At 40.6% G+C, this 18,304-nt stretch overlaps 2 protein-coding genes across 5 annotated transcripts in view; one reads left to right on the plus strand and one right to left on the minus strand.

Annotated features, from left to right (window-relative positions):
- NDUFB1 (NADH dehydrogenase (ubiquinone) 1 beta subcomplex, 1, 7kDa) overlaps nucleotides 1-6,624 on the minus strand; it is a 7,124-nt gene extending 500 nt beyond the window's left edge. The window contains exons 1-2 of the mRNA XM_010836195.1: nucleotides 6,533-6,624; nucleotides 672-816 (exon numbers count right to left, since the gene is read on the minus strand). Coding sequence (XP_010834497.1) covers nucleotides 672-811 — 140 coding nt within the window. The 5' untranslated portion in view covers nucleotides 812-816; nucleotides 6,533-6,624. The remainder of the gene's footprint in view (nucleotides 1-671; nucleotides 817-6,532) is intronic.
- Nucleotides 6,625-6,876: 252 nt separating this feature from the next.
- CPSF2 (cleavage and polyadenylation specific factor 2, 100kDa) overlaps nucleotides 6,877-18,304 on the plus strand; it is a 32,697-nt gene continuing 21,269 nt past the window's right edge. The window contains exons 1-8 of one of the 4 annotated variants that reach the window (XM_010836197.1): nucleotides 6,877-7,024; nucleotides 7,815-7,933; nucleotides 8,420-8,496; nucleotides 10,300-10,361; nucleotides 14,872-15,054; nucleotides 16,142-16,301; nucleotides 16,385-16,490; nucleotides 17,522-17,651. In XM_010836197.1, the coding sequence (XP_010834499.1) occupies nucleotides 14,906-15,054; nucleotides 16,142-16,301; nucleotides 16,385-16,490; nucleotides 17,522-17,651 (545 nt within the window). In that variant the 5' untranslated portion in view covers nucleotides 6,877-7,024; nucleotides 7,815-7,933; nucleotides 8,420-8,496; nucleotides 10,300-10,361; nucleotides 14,872-14,905. The remainder of the gene's footprint in view (nucleotides 7,025-7,814; nucleotides 7,934-8,419; nucleotides 8,497-10,299; nucleotides 10,362-14,871; nucleotides 15,055-16,141; nucleotides 16,302-16,384; nucleotides 16,491-17,521; nucleotides 17,652-18,304) is intronic. The other 3 variants (XM_010836196.1, XM_010836199.1, XM_010836198.1) reach the window with 3 other exon arrangements.

Below are 18,304 nucleotides of genomic sequence, written 5' to 3' on the forward strand. Positions count from 1 at the left end.
CAGTGACTTCATTTAATGTTTTAGACTCTTTCTAGCTCATTTTATCTGTCTCGAAATCCCTAACTGTGAACCTCCTCTATACACCTCCTGTGACTGCTGCTCGATTCTCTTGTCCTGTGAGCCTCCTCCTTCCGGAAATCACAGCCAGTGGTGGATTCCCTGTCTTGCTAACTCTAAGTCTGCTGCCAAATAAGCCATCTCCAGAGACACAATGGGACAAGGTGACTGCCAGTTGCTATCTGATCACCCAACCATCCTGCCTAAAGCTCTTGAGGAGTGTTGCTTAGACCAGTGCCTCAAGCCATTAGTGCTGTTGATTTCAGCTACATCATGGACTAAGTCAGACAGTATATGATAATATATGTTAAAGCTGTATACAGAATAGGCTTTGATGAGATGGTATAAAACTGTTTGTACATTAAAATGTACCTTGAAATAAAAGATTTTCAAAGATCTGAAATAGCCTGTTCAGAAACTAAAGACTTGTTTACACTGCAAAAGTAATCATATTGCTTTATATAAGGGCTAAACAACAAACAAGACTACAAAACAGTATCACTAAATCCTTGGAGGAGTGGGAATTACCCCTTCTGTTTATTTTTGGCACAAATAATATTAAGAAGAGTACTTCCAAAAGCTGACTGTTGGTTTAAAAAAATACAAAAACTAACCTTTTATATAACAGACTCTTGTTCCGGAAGGCAGTTAGCTTTTCATCATTCTTTCTGTCCAGATAATATCCAAAGACAAATCCCATAGGGACAAGTACATGTACCCAGTGGTCACGCACAACCTGAAGTAAGTTCATCATGAATGCTATATTAAAACAAAACAAAAAAATAACCCTCTGAAATACAGCCACTTTTGAAATATCTTTCAAATCATACCTGAAACAGGGAGATAGCTCTAAATAAAGGAGATAGATCTTAAAAGCATAATAAGCCTCTTCAGAAGGTAGTACATTACTTAAAAATCTACTTAATGAAGATTACATAGGTGACAATGAGTATGAAAATTACACTGCACTAAAGTCAATTTATTAATTTTATTTCAAGTTTCACCAGTGATCTGATATATCACAGGAATGGAGAGAGTATTAAAACATTCTACCTGCAAAAGCTAAGTATTTTCACCCTCCTAGTATTGATTTAAAACTTTTACACATGTAAAATATTTTTAGATTTAGCATAGCTCACAATTTTAAAACTGATATAATAATATTGTCAGAAGCAGAATTCTTTAAAGCTATAATTATTGAAACCTATTTTTTAAAACTAATTTTAGAAAGGAAATGAAAACATGAGAAATTTTCTTAAGAACCATACTGAATAATGTCACAGTAGATCTGAATATCAATTAAATAACTCTACAAAAGATATGGAGAGAAGGGAACTTACTCTTGTAGAGTGACTACTAGGTTACCAGAGCCATCACATAGTCCAATATATAACATGAAAAATTATTACTCTTATTTTACAGATAAGAAAACAGTTTAACCCAAATAGGTATTACATATAAAGCTGGAATTCAAACACAGGTTCATCCCAAAGGCATAGATCCTTCCATCATATTGAAATGCCTCTCATAGAGACCCTTCCCCAAATTGACATTGCCATTTATGGTACTTAAGACTTGTTAACTTTTTAAGAGTTTCCAGGGCTTCCCTGGTGGTCCAGTGGTTAAGAATCTGCTTGCCAATGCAGGGTACACGGGTTTGATCTCTGGTTTGGGAAAATCCCACATGCTGCAGAGTGACTAAGCCTGTGTGCCATAACTACTGAGCCCATGTGTTGCAACTACTGAAGCCTGTGTGCCAAGAGTCTGTGCTCGGCAACAAGAGAAGCCACCGCACGGAGCAGCCTGTATACCGCAATGAAGAGTAGCCTCTGCTCGCCATAACCAGAGGAAGCCCACATGCACAACAAAGACCCAGTTTAAAAAACAGTGTTTAAAGAGTTTCCAAAAGGCAGAAGAGGATGACATCTTTATGGAAGAACTAGAAGTCATCACATGGAAAATAAATCTGCACTAATTCAATGGAAACATAGCTGAATCATCAATTTTCTGTAAAAATTTGGATCTAAAGATGAAATACATATGTATGCACATGAATCTATAATGAATAAATCCTGTATAATGTTTGAGAAGACATGGCAGCATCCCAGAAAGAGAATACATTACTGCTAATAAAAGGGCTTAGCTGTGTTTGGGAAGAAGCTGTGCTTTCTAATCTTAGCACTCAACTGTTCTAGGATTATGTAGACTGGATTCCTGCCTCTCCTAAAAACTGGTTCTCACACACATTCTAATTATTTCTCAAAGTTTACTCACTAGAGGCACTGGGTTAGGAAACAGACATGAAGTTAAAAGTCACACAACTATTATACACTGCTTTCATAGAGCATAATATTACACACAGCAGATTCCAGTCTGAATATCAGAGATCTAAGCAACATGACCTTATTCCTAGAAGGCGGTGGTTTTCTTAGCATTGTACCTCCCCTAAGTAACATTATTTGCATTCAGATCTTTGCTGCTGCTAAGTCACTTCAGTCGTGTCCGACTCTGTGTGATCCCATAGACGGCAGCCCACCAGGCTCCCCCGTCCCTGGGATTCTCCAGGCAAGAACACTGGAGTGGGTTGCCATTGTCGACCAACAATGTCAACAATTTGACCAACCTAGACAGCATATTAAAAGGCAGAGACATTACTTTGCTGACAAAGGTCTGTCTAGTCAAAGCTATGGTTTTCCAGCAGTCATGTATGGCTGTGAGAGTTGGACCATAAAGAAGGCTGAGCACCTAAGAATTGATACTTTTGAACTGTGGTGTTGGAGAAGACTCTTGAGAGTCCCTTGGACTGCAAGGAAATCCAACCAGTCAATCCTAAAGGAAATCAGTCCTGAATACTCATTGGAAGGACTGATACTGAAGCTGAAGCTCCAATACTTTGGCCACCTGATGTGAAGAACTGACTGACTGGAAAAGACCCTGATGCTGGGAAAGATTGAAGGTGGGAGAAGGGGATGACAGAGGATCAGATGGTTGGATGGCATCACCGACTCAATGGACGTGGGTTTGCGCAAGCTTCGGGAGTTGGTGAGGACAGGGAAGCCTGGTGGGTTGCAGGCCATGGCGTCACAAAGAGTCAGACATGACTGAGTGACTCAACAACCAGGAGATAGCGAAGGACGGGGAACCCTCGTGTGCTGCAGCCCAGGGGGTTGGAAAGAGTCGGATACAACTTAGCGACTGAACAACACCACAACACTGAACCAACAAAAAAAGTAATTGCTGATTCTCGGGTCCAAGACTTCAGCCCATGGCCACCTGTGGGCTAATGCCATTACTGTTTGCACTCTTCTAATAGGGCCAGCAATGGCACCCCACTCCAGTACTCTTGCCTGGAAAATCCCATGGACGGAGGAGCCTGGTGGGCTGCAGTCCATGGAGTCGCTAACAGTCGGACCCGACTGAGTGACTTCCCTTTCACTTTTCACTTTCATGCACTGGAGAAGGAAATGGCAACCCACTCTAGTGTTCCTGCCTGAGAATCCCAGGGACGGTGGAGCCTGGTGGGCTGCTGTCTATGGGGTCGCACAGAGTCGGACACGACTGAAGTAACTTAGCAGCAACAGGGCCAGCAGACATTTCTCTCTGCCTTTACCCTGACAAGAAAAGATGAACCACGCCCCACGGGCTCTTGCTTAATACAGATTCTCAAAGAGACTCTACAGATAAGGCAGTAGGAGTGACAGATAAAAGGATTCTGTACATTTAGAACCCAGAGTTGGAGTCAATCACCATGATGGACTTCCCTGATAGCTCAGTTGGTAAAGAATCCACCTGCAATATAGGAGACCCTGGTTCGAATCCTGGGTTGGGAAGATCCCCTGGAGAAGGGAAAGGCTACCCACTCCAGTATTCTGGAGAATTCCATGGACTGTAAAATCCGTGGGGTTGAAGAGTAGGACATGACTGAGAAACTTTTAGTTTCACCATGATGGAAGCGATTTCCATCCCTGAGAGAAAAATGGCAAATCTTACTCCCAGAGGCAACTGCACAGTCTACTACATAATGGGCTTTGGGACCAGTGATACTGAACATAAAATTTGTCCTACATATGTCACTGCAAGTGGATGACCTGGAAAGACAAAGATTGATGAACATAAAAAGTGAGCTAGATGTTTGGTAGAAACCAACATAATTCTTGAAAGCAATTATCCTTCAGTTAAAAAATAACTTTTTAAAGAAAGTGAGCTAGAATGATCCCCTTGAGAAGGGATAGGAGGAGCAGTGTAGACAGGTTCATGGTCACAGGCCCAAGACCATAAGATGGTTCTATTTAAAGGACGAAGGGCAGTGAGCATCTGGGACAGTCTCTAATAAGACAAGTCTGCTGCTGCTGCTGCTGCTGCTGCTAAGTCGCTTCAGTCGTGTCCGACTGTGTGTGACCCCATAGATGGCAGCCCACCAGGCTCCGCTGTCCTTGGGATTCTCCAGGCAAGAACACTGGAGCGGGTTGCCATTTCCTTCTCCAATGCGTGAAAGTGAAGTCACTCAGTCGTGTCCAACTCTTAGCGACCCCATGGACTGCAGCCTACCAGGTGCCTCTGTCCATGGGATTTTCCAGGCAAGAGTACTGGAGTGGGTCGCCACTGCCTTCTCCGAATGAGACAAGTCTAGGTTTGGATAAAGAGTGACATCCACATGGGTGCCCTCAAGGGCACTATACATATTACTAGTGTCTTCTTTATATGAAGACTCTCAAGAAAAATTTTGCTTCTACTTCAGAATTGAGAGTAGCTATGGTATTCCTGAAAGAAAGAAAGAAAAAAAAAAAAAAACCTAAATGGTTTTTAATCTTCTTAACTCAGGGAACTGAATCATGTATCCTCTGATGCCAAAATTATCCAAAATTTTCTCCCTACTTTTAGAAAAAGCTGACTTTTAGAGCACTCTCTGTCAGGCATGGTTCTTAACTGCTTTTCATAATCTCCATTTCATGTAATTCTTATATTACTATACATGTATTAACTAATGCCATGTCCCCAGCGAAGCAGGAATACTTTTTTCAGATGAGGAAGTCCAGGGACAATCAAGTTGTCTAAGGTCACAGATGTAGTAAGTGCCAGAACTGTGATTAATACCCAGGCAGTCTGGTTCCTTGGTCCATGCTCTTTATTCATGCTTTTCTGTCTTTTACAGTAAGTATAAAGGTCAACATGTATATTAATCTTACTCTTGGCTTTATCTCATTTTCCCCACTCAAAGCATAATTTGAGATATTACAAGTGTCGTTCCAGACCACTGCAATAAAGCGAATATAGAGATAAAGTGAGTCACGAGAATTTTTTGGTTTCCCAGTGCAAAATAAAGGTTGCCACACACCTTCAGTTTGTAAAAAGTGCATTATCTGTGAAGCACGATAAAATATTTGCCTTATTACCTTTTCTTTCAACCCAATTTTTCCCACTTAACATCTATAAAGAAAATTGTATATGGTGTGATTTTTGTGAGTCCTCCTAAATTCACACAGGAAAAATATAGATGGTTACACATTAGTCCTAACAGCAATTTATGTGTATTGATCCAAAGGGTGGACTTAACCTATAAAAAAATCAGTTCTGGATGGAAGGAGAAACTGAACTCTTTGAGGTCCGGAACCTCGACTGAATGACATGTACACTCCAGAAATCAAGAACGAAATTACTTTGTTAAAAACTACATTTAAAAAAAGTGTGTATTTTGGGGGCTTGGCGGCTCAGGAGGGTTTGAGGCTTAAAAGAGAGTAAGGTTAGTTTCCAATCCTGAATAACGAGGAAGACAGAACTCTGAAACTTGGACGAATCAGAAATGCTAGCGGAGAAGCTGGAGAAGGCAACGGCACCCCACTCCAGTATTCTTGCCTGGAAAATCCCATGGACGGAGGAGCCTGGAGGGCTGCAGTCCATGGGGTCGCTACGAGTCGGACACGACCGAGCGACTTCACTTTCACTTTTTCCTTTTATGCATTGGAGAAGAAAATGGCAACCCACTCCAGTGTTCTTGCCTGGAGAATCCCAGGGACGGGGGAGCCTGGTGGGCTGCCGTCTATGGGGTCGCACAGAGTTGGACACGACTGAAGCGACTTAGCAGCAGCAGCAGCAGCAGCAGCGGAGAAAATGCCCCTTCCAGGCTGTATAGCCCGGGAGCTGTGATCCCTCAGTCTGGGAGCTTTGATCCCGGCCGGTTCGCCTCCGGTCCCGTAACATCTAAAGATGTTTTCCAGTTAGGACAACCTCAGAATACTCTTTCCCAAAAGCGCCAGGCGGGAAGCATGAGCGCAGCCGCCCACCCGAAAGTCTGCTACTTTCCTTTCTCGGTCTTCTTCGCCCAGAAGCCTTAGGAAGCCGTCCCAGCCCCGAGGAGGCCCAGACCAGCCCAACCCCGGTGCACAAGCCGCCGCCGAGCGCTTTCCTAGAGGTACACCCTCCCCGCCTGCACAACGGCGAGTCTCCCCGCTTCGACCGCCCTGGACCCCAGACCCACCTGCGGCCTCGGAGCCAACAACGACCCCACGACCAAGGACAGCGGCGAGCGCAGCCACTCGCGCCGGCGGAAGCGGCGGCCTCGGGACCCACCATTAGCCGCGTCCGGTCCGTGAGAGGGGTGGCTCCGGGAAATCATATTTCTTCTTCCTTTGACTGCTCGACTCTTCTCATATTTATTTTAGCTTCAACACGTTATGAATCCTTGAGAAGTGAAACTTCGGCCCCAGGTAACAAGACTCGGTGTAAGCGCCACCCTCTTCCTCCAGTTTTGTGCTCCCCCCCCCCGACCCCGGAAGATGGTATCACCCTGTGTCTCCCCGCCTCCGCGGGGTCGCCCTCAGTTTCAAAATGGCGGCGGCCATTGCGGGGCTTCTCTTGGTTGATCTTCACCGGCGCTGCTGAACCAACGTCAGCTTTTCTCGCTCTTGAACGTGGATTCGATTAGGGGGTTGGGAAGGGCAGTGGACCGCTTTGGGGCAGGACTTATGAGGCAAGTGGGGGCGGAAGAAAGCTGTGCGCCTTTGGATGGGGGAGGGGGCGTCTCGGCCCTCGGGGAGAGCCCGGCTCCGACTCCGCCCGGGTCTCTGCGCGGGGACGTGCCCCCCAGGGCTTCGGCTGCGACCGTCCGGGTCGTCCCCGGCGGAAGTCCTCAGCTTGGGAAAGACGGTGACTTCTCCGTGGATCCAAAGCTCCCTATCTTTCGTGGCAGTTCCTACGATTCACTCCCAAGCTCTCCTTTCCTCCTTTCTGCCGTTTTCCGCCTCCTTTTCAGTCTCGATGCTGGAGGAGTTAATCCGACTCCAGCTTCGGTTCCTTAGCCTTTTGGTTAACTTGTTCTCAGCCCCCTTCCTCTGGGTCTTCCCGTTGTCTCGTACTGAGAGACCACGAAGCTACTGGGCACAAAATAGGTGTTCTTTTTAGTTAATCGACTCCACAGACCTTGAGGACGTTACCATGCTTTTAAAACAGTCTCCGCAACCCCCTTCCCGAACCCTCCCCCTATCCCTGCATAGCCTTTGCGCGCTTCCGGCATCATCACTCTATATACATTCTCAACGGTAAACAGGAGGTCAGAATAATTTTAACTCCGGCAGGTCTGGCTTCCTGTGACCAGGCGAACGTGCGTTATCAATTGCCCGTGCTCTGATTTTTTTTTTTTTTTTTAATTTTAGAAGCTCTTGGAGCCTTTTATGAAACTACTGCTCTCCCGGAACTGACCAAGAGGAGACTTTTCTCACTCGAGCTCCAGAGCTAACCCAGACTCTTTCGTTTTCCCTTAGATTTTGCATGGTTCCCCTTTGTTGTCATCAGCATATGCAGCCCTTATTGAGAACGAGTGACTGTGACAGATAATTGAGGTGAAATGGTCAGCAATCCCCGCCCAGAAGGAATTTATATGGTGAGGATTCAGTCCGTTCAGTACACATTTGTGTTGCTTTGAGCCCTGTGCTTGGCATTGGCGATAAAAAAAAGATTCATTTTACTCTTTCCCCATTCATTTAACATCCATTCAACATATATTCTTTGAACATATATTCTTTGTGCCCACTTGTGTTAACTAAAAATGAAGAACATCGCCTGGAGACACCAAAATAGCTTTCAGTTGAACTGGGTCATTAAGGGTCAAAAGGAAAGTACTAAAATCAGGAAAAGGTCATCCCTGGATACAGTACAGCGATGCAGAGACTGGAGAAGTTTTGGCTTACTTAGGGAGAGCAGGAGAAAGCAGCCTTGAGCATGCAGTGCAGGGGTGGTTGGTGAAGCAAGAGGGAGATTAAGGTAAACTTGGGAAGGACCTTGCTTTCCAAGCAAGGTGTTCAGACTTTCCAAGGAAGTATTTAGCTGGAAATCACAAGAAAGAGGCGCAAAGATATTTGTTTTTTAGGATGGTCGGTCTGATTGCTTTGTGGAGAATCAACTTGGAACAGAAAAACTAGATGAGAGGAAATTGCAGTTATTCAGGTAAGGCAATGGGTGCCTCTGCTGAGGCAGGAGAGTAAAGGATGTCAGAGAGACTTCTGAAATGCCAAATAGGGTTTAACTGATGGGAGCCAATTTGGTGGTCAGAGGGTGACTTAATTTTTAGTCTGGGAGATTAAGTGGTTGGTGATACCATTAAAATCAAGTCTAAGACATGAATGTAAAAATAGTATGATGTGAGCTTGCACTTTAGGAGTGGCAAAGCACAGTCCAAAGCATTGATTTTAGAGTCTAGACTTGGGCTATTACAGTAGCCACTAGCTACCTGTAGCTGTTGTGCACTTGAAATTGTGGTTGGTTTGAATTGAGAGGTGTTGTAATCATAAAATACAATGAGTTAGTACCAAAACTCATTAATGTCTTAATAATGACTACATGTTGAAATGATAATATTTTGGAAATATTGGGTTAAGTAAAATAAAATTAACTTCACAAACTTCAGTGTGACTGTGAAAAAATTTTAATTACGCTTGTGGCTTGCATGATATTTTTGTTGGACAGAGCTGTTCTAGTCTAGACTAATGATACAGGGATTAGTGAGGATGTTAGATTTGAGCTGGGCTTTTAGATGATGATAGTGGTGATCTCAGGGCAGCTTGCTGACGCCCTCCGTTACCTGTTAAGGTGTTCAGGTTTTGTTTTTTTAAACAGAAGCCTTCAGAGATTTTTCAGCAAGGGATCATATTCAGGGGTGTTTTGGAAGATTAATCAGCAGTAAGGTTTATGTTGAGGTGAGGGAAGGAAAGGCTGCAGGCAAAGAGAAACTCTAAGGTAGTGAGACCCTGTGTAAGGGTGCTTGCAGTATGAACGGAAAGAGAAGAATAAATGTACAAAAGTATTCTAAGGGGGAAATAATCAGGAGTTGCTAAAGTCTAATAGTCCAAGAAGTAAAGGAAGCAGTCGAACATGTAGAGTTTCAAGTCTTGGTTACTTAAATAACAACCAGTGAATTCTGTGTCATAGGTATAAGGTACATGTGGGGCTAAAGAAAGTTAGTCTCAAAACAGAACCAGTAAGTTTGAAAGGAGGAAGTGGGCTGCTAAATACTCTCCTTTTTTTTTTTTAAATCTCCCTGCATTCTCTGTCTTCTTTATCTAATCAGTCATGTATACCAGCTAGTTTTTTTTAAATATAGAACTACCTGTATCATATTATCTTACTTGATTACTGCTGCTGCTGCTAAGTCACTTCAGTCGTGTCCGACTCTGTGTGACCCCATAGACGGCAGCCCACCAGGCTCTCCTGCCCCTGGGATTCTCCAGGCAAGAAAACTGGAGTGGATTGCCATTTCCTTCTCCAATGCATGAAAGTGATGACCTTAAAATGTCTCTGTTGCCTCTTCTCTTTAGCAATTATAATTAGGTCCAAAGTTTCCAAGGCCTTTCATTAGCTGACCTTTTTCTATTCATTAAAACTTTTTCATTTTTTGCTTCCATGAAATTGTGGGCTAGTATTGTTACTGGAAAGTTTTTGTTTTGTGCTTTTGATCATGTTTTTCCCTTGTTTTGAATACCTTTTCTCTTTATCTCTTTTTACCCATGGCCTACCAGTTCTTAATGAATAATTTAAGATCCCACCTCTTTTTTGATTCTCAATAACATAAATTAATGTCAGTTTTAAAAATCTTATTTCCAGGATTTTTTTTTAAAGGACCATATATTATTGTACTTGCTGCTGTTCACTGTCTTTACCTTAGGAGAAGACATAGAAGTTAAACACCAAAATTAAAAACAGAAGTAAATCATCATACCACATTCATGAGACTCTTATTTCTTTATTTTTTAGATATATAAAGAAGTCTTCCTTTGAATTCATTGTGTTTCATCCCAAATACAACTGAGATATCAGTAAGTAAAGACTGTGTAATAAAGATACAGCTTTATTATAGTATAAGCAATTATAATAAAAATATCTTTTCATGAAATTTCTTTTTCATGAAAAAGAAAATATCTATTTCATGAAATATCTTCTCATGCAATCTGGGTTTGTCTGCAAAAGTTATAAATGAGCTCATTCGGTTCTATCTGTAAGACACTTTGTATTTTCATGTCATAATCTAAATAAAGAAAGTGGGAGAGTAAAGTAGATTTAAGTTGGAAAAGAGTTTCTCTTAGGCCATTATTGTGGTACACGGAGCTTTTTGACAGGGAGATCCAAGTCCTATTTAAAAATGTATTTATAAATACGTTTCTTCAAATAGAGAATTAATATCTTTGTATTTCTCATACCTTAAAAATAGGAACACACTAAGTCAATGTATTTTTAATTTCAGTTTGTTTTAGCAACAGTGGTTGTTAAACATCCACTGTGTAAGCCATGCTCATATGGTAAGGGTACAAACATAGATCAAACCTAGTCCTGTGTTCAGAGAGCTCTCCCAAAACCAAAGGAAGTGCATATAAATAGGTAGCTGTTCAGTTCAGTCACTCAGTCGTGTCTGACTCTTGTCGACCCCGTGGACTGCAGCAGGCCAGGCTTCCCTGTCCATCACCAACTCCCAGAGCTTACTCAAACTCTTGTCCATTGAGTCAGTGATGCCATCCAACCATCTCATCCTCTCTTTCCCCCAGTTTCCCCCTCAGTCAGTCTCTCCCATCAGGAAGCTTCCATCTCCATCAGAGGGCAGACAGAATGAAAACCACAATCACAGACAACTAACCAATCTGATCACATGGACCACAGCCTTGTTTAACTCAATAAAACTATAAGCCATGCCGTGTAGGGCCACCCAAGACGGACGGGTCATGGTGGAGAGTTCTGACAAAACGTGGTCCACTGGAGAAGGGAATGGCAAACCACTTCATTGTTCTTGCCTTGAGCACTCCGTGAACAGTACGAAAAGGCACCTGTTAATGGTGTGGAAATAGCACTAAGCTCATTTAATACTAGGCATCTTCATTTATTCATTTAAGAAGCACTTATTGACCACCACTATGTGTTAGGCACTGTAGGGGTGCTGGCATATAATTATAATCAAAATAGACAAAAGTCTCTACTTTCATGGGTCCTTTTCTGGTGTAGGGGTTAAAAGGAGATAAGGGGTTGGACAAAGTGAGCAAATAAGCAGCAAGTACAGGTGGATACTATGTATTTTGAAGAAAATAGAAGGAAAATACAAATTATAGGATGTAGTTGAGGTGGGGGTGGACTTTAGGGTGATCAGAAAATGTCTCTGAAAGAATGAATTTGAGGTAGGGAAAACAGTAACTCAGACTAGTTAGAAATCTTGGTGACAGCAGAGATAGAAGGAAATATATGAGAAATTATTATGCTTGAGAAATATTATAGAGGTAAAAAGGCAGGATTTACTGATGGATTAGATGTGAAAAACAAGTAAAAGATCAAGGATGATGCCATCAGAGATCAGATGATCTTAAAGCTCTTAAGACTGTAAAATTACCTAGGGAGAAAAGAGAAAGTCCTGCAGAAAAGCACTGCCTCATGTAGAGGCTGGGGGAGAAGGAGGAATTAATTAAGGAGCATGAGGAATGGCCAGTTAGATATAAGGAAAATCAGGAGAGGGTTGACCCAGAGGAACAGAGGAAGGTGTTTCTGGGAGGATGGAGCTGTTAATTTTGTTGAATGCTGCTACAATTTCCAGTACGTTGGGACCACAGAAATGTCCATTGGCTTCAGTTGTATAGAGGTTTGTCAGAGACCTTCATGAAAGCTTCTAGTGATATGGTGGGGAAAGACATCAGATTCAGTGATTTGAATGGGAGATAAGAAAGTAGAGACAGGTCTGTGGACAAATATTCTGAGAAATTTTGTTGTGAATGGAGAGTGTAGAAGCGATAAAGCAGTTGCAGGGAACTGTAGGATTGAGAGAGGGTTCTTTTAAGTTGAGAAATTCTAGAGGATCTTTGTATGCTAATGGGAATGGTACATCGGTGATTCATTGGTGATGCAGGAGGGGATGACTGAAGAAGTTATGGAGAAGATAAACAGGAGTGGGGTTCGGAGCACACACACAGGATTGGCCTTGAATGAGAGCTGGGCTATTTGTTCTGAATGATGGGAGACACAGCAGTGTATGTGCAGATAGGTTAATGTAATAGCTGTGGTATCTGGAAAATGTGGAGTTACTGTCTAATTATTTTTGTCTTCTAATTGAGGAATGAGGTGAGATTATCAACCTAGTAGGGTGGAGGGAAGGATGTGTGATGCTTGAGCAGAGAAGAGATGTGAAATGATGGTCTCAGATGGAAAGTCAACCTACTAAGAAAAATCAGATTGGTAGGTAGGACATAGCGCCTGTTTGAGATCTTTGGCCATGAATTTAAAGAGCAAATAGCATAGTTGTGTGACTGGCTTTTTCCCCCTCTGGCAGCATTGAGCTGCTAGAAAAAACAAGGTACATGATTGGAGTGAGTGAGGGTTAGGATTTTGCCAGACTTATACAAAGAAGGACTAGAGCTGCAAAACACTTGAGTATTTGCAAAATAATCAAGATGGCTCATGGATCCATATAACTTAAGTGGAGACAGGAGGTGGTCATGGACAGTGAAAAAGTAGTCAGTAAATACAGTAAGGCCAAAGGGTTTTTGCAGTGGGAATTCTGGAGTAGGGATGGTGGGAGTGAGACAGGGAGATCGTTGAAAGTGAAATTTTGAAAGTGCTACAGTTTATTGGTCATGATAAGGTCATGGTTGTGACTGTGGTGCTGGGTGGCTGAAGTGAAAAGAAGACTATTGGAGTTGAGAAGGTCAAGGAGAGAAGAGTTCAGTAGTGCAGCTCCTCAGAGGAAGACTGAGTCAGGAACTAAAGTCCTCCATTAATGGGGAAGGACCGGAAAGGCTCACAGCGAGCTGGCTGGGCAGCATGAGTTCAGCGGGACTCGAGTATTTCCAGGAAGGAGAAGACATGGACTGGAGGCTGCAGTGATGATCAGGGAGCACATGCTTCCTGCTTTTGAGGTCAGGGAATCCAGGAGAAAAAAGGCCTCTTGAGAAGGCTGGAGGAGATACAGTATCATTTGAGAAGAGCTAGGTTTCTGTCAAGATTTGCAGATGAGGAAAACCTTCAGAGAAGAGGGTGAAGTTCTCTGTGAGTAATGGTTCCAGGGGGAATACTGAAAGGATTTGGAAGGCAGAAGAGGTAGTGAATTGGTCCCACCAGGTGGACTTCGGTGATGATGGACAACCTGAGTCTTGGGTCTTTGGCTGTGACCAAAGGATGGGAGATGTGGTGACAGTCTGTTAAGAAAGCTGGGCACTTTACCTTAATTTGTTGATATGACCTTGGGCAGATGTTGAAGGATCATCAGATGTGCAATGACCTTCTCTCTCTTTTTTTTTCACATAATAATAATTTTAATAATAGATACTATAGAGTAACATTAACAGTAATGAAAAGGCACATTAATTAGAGGGAGGTCTAATAACTTAGAAAACTCCTGAATCTTCCAACATCCCCTTTTCTTCTAAACACTCTTAAGGATAAAGAACTGTGAATGAATAATTCTCTTACTTGCACAGTTAATCAGAAAAGGCAAATTTATTTTAAGAACCTAAGATCTGAAATCTTGCTGTGGAGTTGTGCTTTGCTAATGAATGTTTTTAATAACATCTATATAGTAGCACACAATTCTGGGTCCTAAATCCCAACAGATGTTTTTATGTTGTATCTTCTTGAAATACGTAGTAAGTATCCCAACTGTATTCCATCAGATATGTTTTGAACACCTACTATGTGTCAGATTCTCTTCAGGAAGTGCAAACTATAAGGTACTACAATTGTTTTCCAGTTGCTCACATTCCAGTGCAAGGCTTCTTAACAAAATTCCCTGAAAAATATGTGAATTGCTACGTGTATATGGACCTTTTTGTTTTTTTAAGGACTGAGGGGAGCAGGAAAGATCCATAGCTTTTTATCACATTGTCAAGCGGTTCTTTATTTAAGGACCACTGGTTTAGTAGTAGAGAAAGACACATAAACTTGCCATCTCAGAGCAAAATAAAGGAGGAGCAAGTGCACCTTGAAGAATAAGTTCACTAGTTTAGTACGCTACATTTATTTATTGAGAAACTTGGTAGTCTCCATTCTAGGTAATTTATACATTATTTAAAATCTTCCAACATCCTTTTAATGTATATATTAATATTCATATTTTATAGGATTCATAAGTGAGGGAAAATTTAGCTAACCTGCTCAGAACAATATAAGTATAGATTCAAATACTGGTCAGTCTGATTCCAAAACCTGCTACTTTTCATCAAACCACATTGGGGTGGGCCACTGAAGGACTTACAGAGGGTGTAAGATTATGTTTGTACCTTCACACTTAGCAATGATGGAAATAGGTCTTTAAAATGACTCTGTTTTTATGTTTAACTGTGTTTTTATTTCTGTTGAAAGAACTTTTTGGATTGTTGTTGTTAGACCGAAAAAAATGACATCTATTATCAAATTAACTACCCTTTCTGGGGTCCAAGAAGAATCTGCTCTTTGCTATCTTCTCCAAGTCGACGAGTTTAGATTTTTATTGGACTGTGGCTGGGATGAGCACTTTTCTATGGATATTATCGATTCCCTGAGGAAGTAAGTTACTGTTAATATGTCTACACTTTTAGTAAATCAGCTTCTCTTTTCCACGCTGTAATACTATTTTGATGTTACACAGTGTTTGCTGTTTTGCTCTAAAATTTTAGTTGAAAGTAAAACAGTTTTATTTAAACTGAAGAACCAAATAATGACTTTTTATTTGCGTGGTTTTGATTGACTTGTAAGCTGTGTTTATTGAATGTCAGCAAAATCTTAAGTTAATTGTTACTGGATAAATGGATCTCAGTAGAAATTTTTGCACCCTAATTTTAGAAAAGAGCAAAATTAAGTTTATAAGAATTTGAAGAGAGGAAAACTGTACTTGTAAAAGTTCTTCAGTCAGATCAAATTAGCTTATTTTCTTTTAATCTTTTGATGCTTAGACATTTGAGAATTGGTGCTTAGAATAAAGCCCATGAGATTCAAAAGGATCTAATCCATCAAAGAAAGATTTAGTTGTGTTAGCAGTATTGTACTAATTATGGAATGAACGAGAACTTAAATATTGAAAAAACTTAGAACTTACAGCAAAACATTTTTTTCTTATTTCTTTTGTTAATGAGAATATATTATTCATTGACTGAAGTTACACTATCATGAATATACTGTCAGTCATTATGCTAAAAAGCTGAGACAAAAATCCATAATAAATATGTGGCCTTTTAAATGTCCTTTTCTTAACAGTTTCTTAAATCCTGAGTTCTTGAACTTTAATAGTGTATGAGATAGACTCTTGAAATCAGTTTATGTGTAGTGTCTATTGTTTTCCTTCCTTTTTTTAAAAAAACGTGTCTAGACACTGTATATTTATGTGCATCTCATACCACAGTTTTGATCTCTATGAGGACAGGGGTAGTACTAATTGAAATTCATAGGTAACGTAATTTTAGCTCTCAGTTGAACTTGGGGTCTCAAAGAGTCAGACACGACTGAGAGATTTCACTTTCACTTTCGCTCTTTTTACCCCATCATAGTCTTCAGCTCAGAATACTGAGAGGAATGAGAACCGGCAAATTAATTTTGAGTATCCTGCCTGTTCCTTTAGGAACAAGACTCAGTAATAGTCGTCTTGCTTGCGTCCTAGGCACGTTCACCAGATCGATGCGGTCTTGCTGTCTCATCCCGACCCTCTCCATCTCGGCGCCCTCCCCTATGCTGTTGGAAAGTTGGGTCTGAACTGCGCCATCTATGCGACCATTCCCGTTTATAAAATGGGACAGATGTTCATGTATGACCTTTATCAGGTAACTTAAGCAATTAAAAAACAACTGTTTTAACACCCTTGCAGTGATCATTTTTAACCTTTTATTTGTATTTTTTTTTTTAGTCCCGACACAATACAGAAGATTTTACACTCTTTACCCTAGATGATGTGGATGCAGCCTTTGATAAGATACAACAGTTAAAATTCTCTCAGATTGTGAATTTGAAAGGTAAAACATGGTTCCAGTAGCAAATAATTGGACAAATGGTGTTTGAACTACTGAAAAGTACAAGGGAAATTTGTAGTAAACATTATAGGCACTATTGTCTGAAGAATAGAAAATCAGCATTTTTTCACAGGAAACTGTGAACTTCCCCAAAATCATCTGAATTTTAAAATATTCCAGGCTAAATTCTAATAAAATGTAACAGCTCAGGCCTCCTTTTCACGTTTAATTTAGGAAGACTTACTTAGTGATTACTGTATGTAGTGCACGAAGGTAACATGGTCAGATTCTCGTCCAAAGAGCTCACAGTGAGGCTGAGGAGAAGAAGGAGCTCAGATGACTAAATGGAGTGAGGGGAGTGAGTGAAGTGCTGGGGCAGCACAGAGTAGAACATGACTGAATCCTAGAATTGAACATGAAAAAAGCTTGTCACTTAATTAGGACAGGAGGTCATATATACATATATATATATACACACATATATATACACACATATATATATGTCCCTAAATATGTATTTATCGTCTGTAGAAACAACTATTTAAATATTTTCCTAAATACTATACCATAAATATGAAAGAATGGTGCACAAATGGACTCTGAAGTTTAGCCAGGAAGTAACAGCACTTTGGCTGGTGCTTAGTGTTCTATAGGATATATTCTTTACCATAATGAGATTTGAATTGTCAATTTAGAGATTAGCAAAGATGGAAACACTTCATAATTTATGTGCGCAATATGAGTAGTAAAGTTTATTAGTTCATACTAAGTTATTGAATAGTAGTGGCAATCTCTGGCCTTTTATTTTTCAAGCACAAATATTATGCACGGATGCATAATAAAATTATAAGGTGCCTCCATGAAGGTATGACTGGGGGACTGGAGGGTGAGACTTGCATTTCACTGTATGCCTTTTTACTTTGGAATTTTGTATTATTGTACATGTTACTTATTAAAGAATAGCTAATAATAAATGACTTTTCTTTGGACTTATAATAAGAAATCTGAGTATTGTCATTATCTTGTTGACCTAGGCAAAGGACATGGCTTGTCTATCACACCTCTGCCAGCTGGTCATATGATAGGTGGAACAATATGGAAAATAGTCAAAGATGGAGAAGAAGAAATTGTTTATGCAGTTGACTTCAACCACAAGAGGGAGATGTAGGTATATCAAGATAAAAGCTAATGGAAATGCTGGTCTTGCTTCATTGTTTGGAGGGAAATTTAAAAACAGTTTTCTTTAAACTAGAAATCTAGAGCAATTTAAAAGTACCAAGTAATGAATGTTTTCAAAGTTACTTAAAGTATTTGCATTGTAAGGAAAAAGTTTGATATGAGATAAAAGATACTGTTTTGAAATTTACATGCAAATATCTACTCTATAAAAGAAGTATCTCTCTGGAGATGTTGCATAGGAGATTAATTTTTATGCATCAAATTATATTTTATATATTCTTGACTTGTTATTTAGAGGAACTTTGCGGGTGGGTTTTTTTTTAATTTTTGATAAAATTCATTAATACCATCTAATATAATGATTTAAAGTCAGACTTCCTTTAGAAGAGTGGGTAGCCTATCCCTTCTCCAGTGGATCTTCCTGACCCAGGAATTGAACTGGAGTCTCCTGCATTGCAGGTGGATTCTTTATCAACTGAGCTATCAGGGAAGTCAACTTAAAAGGGGACACAATAGTTTCATTTGAAAACTTCATTTTGTACTTACAGCATTTCTGTAAGATTGTTTTGGTTTCTTTTGTAATTTTTGTACATTAAGTACATAACTTTTATATTAGTATATAGTATCCTTAAGATCTT

The sequence above is a fragment of the Bison bison genome, unplaced genomic scaffold, assembly GCF_000754665.1.
Source record: "Bison bison bison isolate TAMUID 2011002044 unplaced genomic scaffold, Bison_UMD1.0 scf7180017864061, whole genome shotgun sequence".
In the NCBI taxonomy this organism is placed as follows: domain Eukaryota; kingdom Metazoa; phylum Chordata; class Mammalia; order Artiodactyla; family Bovidae; genus Bison; species Bison bison.